At 39.5% G+C, this 12874-nt stretch overlaps 1 protein-coding gene across 1 annotated transcript; it reads right to left on the bottom strand.

The window, feature by feature from the left end:
* Positions 1 to 2686: 2686 nt before the first annotated feature.
* Positions 2687 to 3911, bottom strand: LOC130842294 (dehydrodolichyl diphosphate synthase complex subunit NUS1-like). Its single transcript, XM_057718929.1, has one exon. The coding sequence runs from the start codon at positions 3909 to 3911 to the stop codon at positions 3144 to 3146; it is 768 nt and encodes a 255-aa protein (XP_057574912.1). The 3' UTR covers positions 2687 to 3143.
* Positions 3912 to 12874: the final 8963 nt, after the last annotated feature.

The following is a 12874-nucleotide window of genomic DNA, read 5'->3' as shown; positions in this document are numbered from 1 at the left end:
GATTTATTTAGTGATTTCTTGGTTGTTTAATAGTGAATTGTTTAGTATCCATGTGTTTGTATTTTTTGCAATTTTTTTCCTGTAATTGATATCTAGTCTCATGGCATTGTGGTCTGAGATGATGCTTGATATGATTTCAATATTCTTGAATTTGCTGAGGTTTGATTTGTGACCCAAGATGTGATCTATCCTGGAAAATGTTCCGTGTGCACTTGAGAAGGTGTATTCTTTTGTTTTTGGATGGAATGTCCTATAAATATCAATTAAGATGAGATGGACTAATATGTCATTTTTTTTTATATTCCATGAAAAGAGTATATTCTTTTATTGTTTTTGTTCATACATGTTATTTCAAATTTCAATAATAAAATTCAATAAATTTGATTTCTTAATCATAAAAACTTGCTTTACACATTATTTACATGTTGCCAAAGTCTTCAGCCATACAAAACATCACAAGGTTTTGACTCTATGCATGGTACCATCACACAGAAGGAGGGAGTTAATCAAGTAACATACATTCAGAGGTTAAATTGTAGATGTGCACAGTGTATTTGGCACTGTTCATTAACATTATAACACATTCCTCTCTTAAGACAGGCATTATTAAGCCTTAGTCACAATATACCAGAATTTGCTATTCACATCAAAACCAACTTTCAAACTTTCTAACAGTGTTAAGAAACAAAACATAACCATAATTGGGAATGGAATACAAACCTTCCAACCTCTTGCTAGGCTCCAAGCTGCCATCCATAAGATACGTTTAATCTGATAATTTTTCCATTGTGCAGAGTGTCAAGAAGAAACAATTTAAATATTCTTCAAAACACATCAAGCCAAACAACACTTTTCTTTAAAGTTATCAGTTCTTCTTGGGAGTGCAAAGGGAGCCCTGATAATACATAACTAGTAGATGATTTGGGCAGAAATTATAGAATGACCCAATGCCATTCAAATTGTGGAGACTGTATGAGCAGTTAAACTCATGGGAGGATCTGGAATGACTGTATCTGAAATCAGAATCCTTAGCAACTTGTTTTAAGGGTCTCTTCCTACCTAGGACTATAACAGACTCAGGTCACAGGTTATACATTTATTCTCACGTGTAGCACTACATTGCTATGAAATATAAGGAGAAAATAAAAATATAAAGACTCGACTATTAAACCTTTAGTGGCTTTGGCTATATCCCAGTTGGGTAATTCATTTGACCAGCTTCATTTTAACAAATATTATTAAATCCCTTCACTTCAATCGGGCCCATTAAATCTAATTCATTATAACCATATATATTCCAGAATGCTTAAAAAAGACACATGTTTATAAAAGGCATAAATTCAGTCTTCAACTAAGGCCAAAAAGCCTCAATAGAACATGGATGACAGCACAGGGGAACAGAAATAAAAAATTCTCTGGTAAAGTTTACAGATATGCTGTAACATCACACAAAGCTTTCAACAATAATTTAAGAATTAAAAAAAAAAGTCTCACAATGTACAAAGAACTATATAATGTGCAAAGTAATGTCACTGAACCAAAAATTAGTTTACAATAGTTTTATTTCAAGTGTATTTTTAAAATCATAAAAGTGGTTTTGGAATCCAAAGTCAAAACATTTATTCTTCATAGCCTCAGAATCAGACAAGCAATTCCAGACCTTGCTTTCCAAATCCAGTCTTCTTTGCTATTTTTTCAGACTCTGAGACCTAGTATTTAAACTACTCCATTCTAAATGTACAATTTTGGATAACTATTGTGCACTTGTTAAGATTCTTCTGAAAACACTCCATCAATTATAAAGAATGGTTTCTGTCCAAGTATCAGCAGTAAGGGAAGAAAAACTAAACACCTATCAAAAAATCATTTATTCATTTAAAAAATAACAGAACCAGTGCTGTTCTCTGTCATGAAAGAGAACATGCAAAATTAAATTACTTTTGTAGACTTTGGTAATATTTTATTACCTACACAGGCCTCAATCTTACTTAAAGATTTTTTATGCAAAGTCACCATCAGGATTCACTGAGTAAAAATCCTGGGTACTAATATGGCCCTAAATGTGCTATTCCAAAGAGGAACAGATTACTTTAGAGGAAAAGAGCTGCCTTGGTAACTTCCCTCAGATGCTTATTTTAAATAAACACAGTTAATGGAAAATTTTTTAAACCAACTTTGGGTACTATCTAGCACACTGCCCACAAAACAGAAAAGGAAATCAAAACTTTCTTTCCTTATCTAGGAAACTTTTCACCTTTACTTTTAAGATTACAACTTTTCACCTTTTTCTGACTGCCTCATACAGTATTTAAAATTTTTTAAATCCTGCATTTCAATGTTGTAAGAGTTATTTTTCAATTGATCTTCAGAACATAGACAACAGAGCAGCATTTTCAAGTCACACTGTTTGACAATAATGAAGAGATGAAAATGGATGGATGTCTGAAAATAGGTATTCCCTCTGCTCCAAAGGTGAGCAAACTTTTAACATGTGAACAACACAGTACTCCATTCCTCTGGAGATCCCTCAAACTCAGAGTGCTTCCATTTAATGTCAATATATTATTCTTAAAAATTAAAGTTTGGTCACTTGGAAACCGACTGAACAAAAATTAATTCCCCTCCCCCCAAAAAACAACAACAAAACAGCTTTAATCACCCCTTTCCCCACAAAAACAGGGAAGTAGTTGGGGCTGAAGCCTGTAAATCTGAAATTTCAGCTCCTAAAACATTGCTGCTATTTGCTCAAAGGTGCAAGTCCACATATTTCCTTCTCCAATACTTCCCCCATTTATAAGTTTATTCCCACTCACACACGGCATACGCATGCACGTGCACACACACACACATGCACACATACTCACTCACACGTACTCTTACTCTCAAGTAAGACACTTTTTCATGTTTGCTGATAAATTATGACAATTATGAACTAGGTGTACAGGGTTTCATAGGTGCTTTGTAAACATCAGAGTCACTTGAGTCCTTTTCTCCAAAAGCCTGAAATCAAATTACACAACCAAGGATGATTACTTTCCCAGACGCTGTTCACAGGCTGCATATTGACAAAGGGCAGAGAAAAAGTCCTCATAACTGATGTTTAGGTGGGAAGGCAAAGAGACAATCTCAGTCAACCTGATGTGTCAGGGAAGAAAGCCTAGTGTGCTGTCCACAGGACCAAACCTCAATACTAAATCAGGATCAGGGAAACCACTTGAACTAAGTAAACTGTCTAACATATCTACATCCAAATCTGTGGATTTCTTTTGCTTCTGGGCTACTAACTGGCAAAAGTCTTGAGCAGCTCTCACAATATCTGCTTTTCCATCTTCTGGGGACAGCACCTTCACTGCCGATTGGCAATTTAAAACTTGATCATCTTTGTCATTACTATTTGCAAACTCTGGTGAGTATTTGGAACAATCTAAGCCCAGAAGTTCCTGCTGTTGTTTTAAAATTTCATCCATCAATCTGGAATTATTTCTTTTGAAAATACCTTGGTGGTCGTAGACGCTAATGTAAGAAATGCCCACAGCCATACACGACACCATAAGGCTTGCGATGTCCGAGAAGCTGGGTTCCTGCTCCTCCTCGGTGATCACCAGGCCCATATGCGCAGGCAGCTTCTCCAGGGAACGGCCGTCCGCGCCCCAGCGTAGCCGCCGGTGGGCGGCGGCTGGGGTCGGGCCCAAAGGCGGATGCCGGTGGTGACGGCGGTTCCTGCCGGCAGCCTGGGGCTCGCGGAGCATGAAGCCGAGCGGCGCTAGGACCTGGGCGGAGGCGGCGCGACAACAGCGCCGCCAGATCCAGTTCCAGGTGCCGAACCAAACGCGGAGCCAGGAGGTGAGTGTGTGGTGCAGGCAGAGCAGCGCGTGCAGCACCCGCCACACCAGCTCGTACAGCCCCGTCATACTCTCGTGGCGCCCAGGCGCCCTCCTGTCTCGCTCCCACACCCACGGCGCCACCGCTTCTTATCCGGCCCTGTGGCCGTCGTGGGGCATGGCTCCGCGTTCCCCCGCCCCCTGAACCTGAACCCCTTTCTACTGCCAACACCTCACCTCGCCCCCGCCGCCATCTTCCTCCTGCCTCGGCAGGCCCCTAATATGTCATTTAAAGCTTGTGTGTCTTTATTTATTTTCTGTTTGGATGATCTGTCCGTTGATGTAAGTGGGGTGTTCAAGTCTCCCACTATTATTGTGTTACTGTCGATGTCCCCTTTTATAGCTGTTAGCATTTGCCTTATGTATTGAGGTGCTCCTATGTTGGGGGCATAGATATTTACCATTGTGATATGTTCTTCTTGAATGGATCCCTTGATCATTATGGAGTGTCCCTCCTTGTCTCTTGTAATAGTCTTTACTTTCAAGTCTAATTTGTCTGATATGAGTATTGCTACTCCAGGTTTCTTTTGGCTTCCATTTGCATGGAATATCTTTTGCCATCCCTTTACTTTCAGTCTATATGTATCCCTTGGTCTGAAGTGGGTTTCTTGTGGGCAGCATATAGAAGGGTCTTGTTTTTGTATCCATTCAGCCAGTCTGTGTCTTTTGGTTGGAGCATTTAATCCATTGACATTTAAGGTGATTATTGACATATGTGTTCCAATTACCATGTTCTTAATTGTTTTGGGTTTGTATTTGTAGGTGCTTTCCTTTTCTTATGTTTCCTACTTAGAGAAGATCCTTTAGCACTTTTTGTAAGGCTGGTTTTGTGGTGCTGAATTCTCTCAAATTTTGCTTATCTGGAAAGCTTTTGCTTTCTCCATCGAATCTGAATGAGATTCTTGCTGGGTAGAGTATTCTTGGCTGTAGGTTTTTCTCTTTCAGGACTTTCAGTATATCCTGCCATTCCCTTCTGGCCTGCAGAGTTTCTGTAGAAAGGTCAGCTGTTATCCTTATGGGTTTTCCCTAATATGTTATTTGTTGCTTTTCTCTTGCTGCTTTTAATATTTTTTCTTTGTGTTTAATTGTCATTAGTTTGATTAATATGTGTCTTGGTGTAGTTCTCCTTGGGTTTATTCTGTATGGGACTCTCTGTGTTTCTTGGACTTGGTTCATTATTTCCTTTCCCATGTTGGGGAAGTTTTCCACTATAACCTCTTCAAATATTTTCTCAGACCCTTTATTGTTTTCTTCTTCTTCTGGGATGTCTATAATTCAAATGTTGGTATGCTTAATGTTATCACTGAGGTCTCTGAGACTGTCTTCTATTCTTTTTATTCTTTTTCCTTTTTCTGCTCTGTGGCAGTCATTTCCCCCATTCTATCTTCCAATTCACTTATTCGTTCTTCTGCCTCAGTCATTCTGCTGGTTATAGCATCTAGAGTATTTTTAATTTGAGTTATTTTGTATCCATTGCTGTTTGTTTCTCTGAGTTCTTATGAAATGTTTCTTGTACTTTCTCTATTTTGTTATCAAGATTTTGTATCATTTTTACTATCATTACTATGAATTCTTTTTCAGGCATTTTTCCTATTTCCTCCTCATTTATTTGGTCTTGTGGGTTTTTTTTTTGCTCCTTTGCCTGCATGGTGTTTCTTTGTTTCCTCATGGTTGTCCAAACTTTTGGGGTTGCTTATCCTGGTGATAGAGGTGTTTATAGAAGACTGCCCAAGCCTCAGACTAATGTCCAAGTATTGTATTAAACAAATACTAAGTTTAGGAAACACATACATGTATAAGATACACAATTACTGAATCCATTAGGACATAGGCTCTGGAAAGACCTGACAGAACCCCAGTGTGCTATCAGATATTCAAAGAGAAACCCAACAGAAATTGACAAGTGAAACAGAACAAATCAGAGACAAAAGCAAAAGCAAACAAACAAACAAATAACACCCTACACATACAAACATTAATCCAGGGAGATTTTGTAAGCTAGGGTCAAATATAGAAAAGAGCTAGAGTACCACCAGGCAGAATGGAGATTCTCAGAATGAGATTAGACAATTGTACTATGAATTAAGATAAAGACAAAAACATAATATTAAATACCAAGGTGGTGCATCATCTGGAGAATAGAGCAAGGAGTCTGAGCAGATCGATAGTGTTGCTTCTAAGTATGTTAAAATAAAATAAACCATAAATAGATGGAAGAAAGGGGAACAGAAGAGCATAGTGTGATTGGAAATATGCAAATAAAAAGAAAGGAATAGAAATGTATAAAAGATAGGGATGAAAGGAAAGTATGAGAGGTATATTGTCCATACTACCAAAAACTTAGCTAGAAATAGAACTATATAAAAAGGAAAAAAATAGAATAAAAAATAGCATTAAAAATTATGTTATAAAACTTGTAGATCCCTTAGGACTAAGATCGTAATTAATAAAGGAAAAAAAAAATCCAGAACTGATCCCAGAATGGACCTAGTTCAATAGGATTGATACTAATATTTCTGTTTCCTTAGAGTCTCAGCTATAAGTGTCCTTCTACTCGCCTTGGGTTTTTTTGCATTATTCTGTGGCCAGCAGAGCTTCCTTTATTGTTGGTCTGTAAGCATCGGTGTGTGGGGAGGGGGAGGGTACACTAGTGGCTCCTTCCCCTGGGAGTGAGTGAGCAGTTGTGCACTGTTGTTTCAGTCTGGCTTGGAGGTGCCTGTTGCAGAGGGAAGCTGGTGGCTCAGGTGTAAACAGGAAGTCTCAGAGTTGGGCCTCTGTTGGGTTTTTTTTTTTTTTTTCTTTCTGCAGCCTCCCTGCTGCCATCATTCCAAGGGGTTTTAATCCAGCACAGCTCGAGTGCCTGAGGGTACTTGTTATCCCTGAGTGCCTTAGGTAGCCCACAGGGCATCTCTCCACTGCCTGCTGCAGGCACCAAAAGAGAGAGAGAGGCTATGCCTGCACCTCCTCCTCCCCCTCCTTGAGCCTGCAGCATCCAGCCACCATCATGGCTGGGCAGTTCTCAGGGGTGGGCACTCCTCACCAGGGATCTCTTCCCTCTTGTCCTCTCAGTCCGTCCCCTTACTGGCAACAATTTTTCTCACCCTGGACCAGGTCTCTGCTTCCCACGCTCCCACTCCCAGACCCTCTGTTCAGCTGTGAATCAACGTCTTGGTCCAGGAACGCTGAGCTGCGGTGCAGACCCTCTGTATGTTTCTCACTCCCTCCCATCTGCCATGGCTCCGCAGCTTCACCCTCTTTGAGCCATCATAGATGCCTCCCTACCGGTTATGTTGGGATCCTTGTGGCCCTTTCTGGTGTCCGAGGTCGTCTGCTGGTCTTCAGCTGGTTCTCTTTGGGAATTATTGCATCCTTCAGTGCATTCTCAGTGCGTCTGTGGAGAGGGATGCATTCCACGTCCCTCTACTTTGCCACCATATTTTTCTCCCTTTCATTGTCTTTTATATCTAGGTATTGTTTTATTTCCTATTTGATTTCTTCAGTGATTTCTTTGTTATTTGGTAGAGTGTTGTTTAGCCTCCATGTGTTTGTATTTTTTACAGCTTTTTTCCCATAATTGACATGTAGTCTCTTAGCATAGTAGGCAGGAAATATTCTTGATATGATTTCAATTTTCTTAAACTTATTGAGGATGGATTTGTGACCCAATATGTGATCTATCTTGGAGAATGTTCCAAGTGCACATGAAAAGGAAGTGTATTCTGTTGTTTTTGCATGGGAAATCATAAAATTTCAATTATTTCCATCTGGTCTAATGTCTCATTTAGAGCTTGTGTTACTTTATTTAATTTCTGTTTGGATGATCTGTCCATTGGTGTAAATAGGATGTTAATGTCCCCTACTATTATTGTGTTAGTATCAATTTTCCCTTTCATGGCTGTTAGCATTTGCCTTATGTATTGGGATTCTCCTATGTTGGGTGCATAGATATTTACAATTGTTATATGTTCTCTTGGATGGATCCCTTGATCATTATGTAGTGTCCTTCCTTGTCTCTTGTAATAGTCTTTACAATCTAATTTGTCTGATATGAATATTGCTACCACAGGTTTCTTTTGATTTCAATTTGCTGGTAATACCTTTTTCCATCCCCTCACTCTCAGTCTATATGTGTCCCTAGGTCTGAAGTGTTTCTCTTGTAGACAGCTTATATATGGATCTTGCTTTTGTATCCATTTAGCCACTCTGTGTCTCTTGGTTGGTGCATTTAATCCATTCACATTTAAGGTAGTTAGTGATATATATGTTCCTATTACCATTTTCCTAATTGTTTTGGGTTTGTTTTTGTAAGTCTTTTCCTTCTCTTATGTTTCCCATCTAGAGAAGTTCCTTTAGCAATTGTTGTAAAGCTGGTCTGATGGTGCTGACTTCTTAGTTTTTGCTTGTCTGTAAACCTTTTAATTTCTCCTTCAAATCTGAATGTGATCCTTGTTGGGTAGAATAATTTTTGTTGCAGGTTTTTCCCTTTCATCACTTTAGATATATCCTGCCACTCCCTTCTGGCCTGTAGAGTTTCTGCTGAAAGATCAGCTGTTAGTCTTATGGGGGTTCTCTTGTATGTTATTTGTTGCATTTCCCTTGTTGCTTTTAATATTATTTCTTTGTATTTAACTTTTGATAGCTTGATTAATATGTGTCTCGGTGTGTTTCTCCTTGGGTTTACCCTATAAGGTAGTCTCTGTGCTTCCTGGAGTTGACTGACTATCTCTTTTCCCATGTTAGCAAAGTTTTCCACTAAAATTTCTTCAAATACTTTTTCAGAAACTTTCATTTTCTCTTCATCTTCTTGGACTCCTATAATTTGAATGTTGGTACATTTAATGTTGTCCCAGAGGTCTCTGAGACTGTACTCAATTCTTTTCATTCTTTTTTTCTTTATTCTCCTCTATGTCAGTTATTTCCAGCATTGTGTCTTCCAGGTCACTTAACCATTCTGTCTCTGTTATTCTGTTCTGCATTACTTCTAGAGTATTTTTCAGTTCAGTTATTGTGTTGTTCATCAGTGTTTGCTCTTTAGTTCTTCTAGCTATTTGTTAAACATTTCTTTCAGTTGCTCCATCTGTGCTCAATATTATATCTGAAATCTTCAGTCACCTTTACTATCATTATTCTGAATTATTTTTCAGGTAGACTGCTTATCTCAGCTTCATTTGACTGGTCTTGTGGGTTTTTACCTTGTTCCTTCATCTGCTGCATCTTTCTAAGTTTCCTCATTTTGTTTAACTTACTGTGTTTGGGGTCTTCTTTCCTCAGGCTGCAGGGTCATAGTTCTTCTTAACTCTGTTGTCTGTCCCCAGTGGGGAAGTTGGTCCAATGTGTTGTGTAGGCTTCTTGATGGGGGGGGGGACAGGTACCTGTTTTTTTGTGTGTGGAAGTGGATCTTGTCCTTCTGATGTGCAAGACCAAGTCTGTTGGTGTGTTTGGGCATGTCTGTCTGCTTAGTATGACTATAGGCAGTCTGTCTGCTAATGGGTGGGGTTGTGTTCCTGTCACTCTAGTTGTTTGGCTTGAGGTATTCAGCACTGCTGGTCTTTGGGTGGAGTTGGGTCTTAGTGTTAAGAATGGGACTTCTGGGAGAGCACTTGCTGATTTATATTCCATGGGATCAGGGGTTCTCTGGTGTCCAAAGTCCTGGACTCATCTCTGTTGCCTCAGAGGTCCGGGTCCAACCCCTGGCTGGGCACCAAAACCCTGGAAGCTGCATAGCATGGAGAAAATGAGGTAGAAAGAGAGAAAAGAAAAAATGAAATGAAAAGGAAGAAAAGGAAAGGATAGACAAATCCCCAAGACAGGTAGTAAAAGCAACACTAAGCTGTCAAAATCACACAAAAAGTTTGTATACAGTTGCACTTGCAGAAAGAGAAGAAAAGAGAAGAAGAAGAACAGAACACAAAGAAAAAAGAAATAGAGAAAACAAAAAACAATAAACAAACCCACATATAAATATATACAATAATGATTAAACTAATAAATATATAAAACCAGGATGAAGTCAAACAGGAGACCCTCCAATACTTCTAGGTAGGTCTCTGCACCTGCTGTGGGGAGGACTGTGGAGAGATCAGACTGTGATCTGGTATTAGTCCCTCATGTATTTGCCCCCAGGGTCCCAGTTTCCCCCTTAGTTTACAACCTCTATTTTAGAAACACTCATCTATTCAGGTGACCCACAGATGCAGGCTCTGTCAAGCCTATTGTGGGTATTAAATCTGCTCCTCCTGCATCTGTATCCTTTTCTCTTCTTTAGCCCTACAGTCCCTGGGGATCAGTCTTGGTTTTGGTCCCTTGTTTGCATGTGGGCTGCTCTCAGGAGTTGGTAACCTGCCGAGGCAAGAGGGGGTGGAAGAGAGTGATTGGGGCTTACTTGCAAATTCAGGTCAGGGGGAGGGAGGAATATGGCAGTCTAATTGAAATTTGTGAGAGTGCTTGCAGTAGCAGAGGTCTGCATGAGTCTGAGGTGTGGCATGCGTTCTCCCAGGGAAATTGGTTCTGAATGCTGGACCTTGGTGTTGGTGGGCTGCACCTGCTCTTGGGATGGTGTGGCCAATGACCTTCCTTATACACAGGACCCTTCATGGCAACCACAGCAGCCTTTGTGATTTGATTTAGCAGCTGTAGGTCACAGTGGTGCTTCTGAAGGCACTGCTCTGCAGCCTGTGAGTTTCTGGCACAGCAAGCTCCTCTTGAGCACTGTGAAACAAGTATCTCCTGTTTCTCTGCCAGGCCCAAGCTTTTCCCTGACTCCCTTCCAGCTAACTGTGGTGCACATGCCCCCCAGGTTGCTTTCACTCAGCCAGCCCCAGTGCTCTCCCTGGTGTCTGTTCCCTGAAGCCCAAGCCTCAGTGCCCAGCCCCACTTGCTGCTATGGGTGAGCAGACTATCCTCTCTGGCTGGGCAGTGCTGCTTGGATCCTCTGTGAGGGAATTCTTCTGCTCTGCCCTCCACACACCTGTTGTTGCTTTCTCCTCCAGAGGCTCCAAACCTCCCCCATCCATCCCCACCAGTGAGGGGGGTCCTCGTGTGTGGAAGCTTTTCCCCCCTTCACAGCTCCCTCCCAGAGTGTCATGCCTCCTCAGGATTCCTTTATCTCTTTTTCTTCCCCCCCCCTTTTTTTTTTTTTTTTGCACTACTCAGTTATGTGGGGATTTTCTTTCTTTTTGGAGGTCTGAGTTCACCAGCCAGCATTTGGAAGGTGTTCTGTAGGAGATTTTCCACAAGTATATGTATTTTTGATGTATTTGTGGGGAAGGAAGGTGATCTCCATGTCTTACTCTTCCACCATCTTCTTGGCCCCCTGGTATTGGCATCTTTTCTGACCACAGCATTATAACATTATGAAACAATTATCATAAAATAAAAACTATAAGAAAACAAAACATATGGAGGCTAACCATATGCTATTAAATAACCAGTGGATCACTGATAAAAGCATAGAGGAAATAACAAAATACCTAGAAGCAAATAACAAGGAAAACACAATGACCCAAATCAATGGGATGCTGCAAAAGCAGTCCTAAGTGGAAAGTTTATAGCAATATAATCCTACCTCAAGAAACAAGAAAAATCTCAAAGAAACAACCTAACTTTACACCTAACCCAACCAGAGCAAGAAGAACAAATAAAACCCAAAGTTAGTAGAAGAAAATAAATCATAAATATCAGGTCAGAAAAATGAAATAGAAATGAAGAAAACAATAACAAAGATCAATGCAAGTAAAAGTTGGTTCTTTGAGAAGATTAAAAAACTTCATAAACCTTTATCCAGACTCATCAGGAAATAAAAAGGAGAGGCCTTAAATCAATAAAATTAGAAATGAAAAAGGAGAAGTTACAACAGACACTGAAGAAATACAAAGGATCATAAGAGCCTACTACAAAAATCTATATGTCAATAAAATGGACAACTTGGAAGAAAGGGACAAATTCTTAGAAATGTACAATCTTCCAAGCCTGAATGAGGAAGAAATAGAAATATGAACATACAAATCAGAAGTAATGAAACTGTAATAGAGATTTAAAAATCTTCCAAGAACAAAAGTCCAGGACCAGATGGTTTCACAGGCAAATTCTATCAAACATTTAGAGAAGACCTAATAACTATCCTTTTCAAACTTCCAAAAATTGCAGAGGGTGGAACACTCTCAAGCTCATTCTATAAGGCTGCCATCACCCTGATACCAAAACCAGATAAAGATGTCACAAACAAACTTACATACCAATATCAATGATGAACATACATACAAAAATGCTTAACAAAATACTAGCAAGCAGCATCCAACAACACATTAAAAGGATCATACACTATGATCAAGTGGGTTTTATCCCTGGGTTACAAGGATTCTTCAATATATGCAAATCAATCAATGTGATGCACTGTATTAATACATTGAATAGTATACAACATATGATCATTTTGTCAGATGTAGAAAAAGCTTTTCACAAATTTGACACCCATTTATGATAAAAACTCTCCAGAAAGTGGGCAACATAAATTTATCAACATAATAAAGGCCGTATATGACAAAGTCACAGAAAGCTTCATTCTCAATGGTGAAAAAAAGAAAGCATTTCCTCTAAGATCAGGAATAATGCAGGATTCCATTTGCACCACTATTATTCAACATAGTTTTGGAAGTCCTAGCCACAGCAATCAGAGAAGAAAAATAAATAATAGGAATCCAAATTGGAAAAGAAGAAGTAAAACTGTCACTCTTTGCAGATGACATGACACTGTATGGAGAAAATCCTAAAGATGCCACCAGAAAACTATGACAGGTAATCAGTAAGTTTTGTAAAGTGACAGGGTACAAAATCATTGCACAGAAATCACTTGTATTGCTATAGGTTAACAACAAAAGTCCAGAAAGAGAAATTAAGGGAACAATCCCATTTACCATTGCAACAAAAGGAATAAAATACCTAGGAATAAACCTAACTAGGGAGGCAAGAGACCTACACTCAGAAAACTATAAAAC

The sequence above is a fragment of the Hippopotamus amphibius genome, chromosome X, assembly GCF_030028045.1.
Source record: "Hippopotamus amphibius kiboko isolate mHipAmp2 chromosome X, mHipAmp2.hap2, whole genome shotgun sequence".
Taxonomy (NCBI): Eukaryota; Metazoa; Chordata; class Mammalia; order Artiodactyla; family Hippopotamidae; genus Hippopotamus; species Hippopotamus amphibius.
This window is presented reverse-complemented; position numbering and strand designations above follow the sequence as displayed.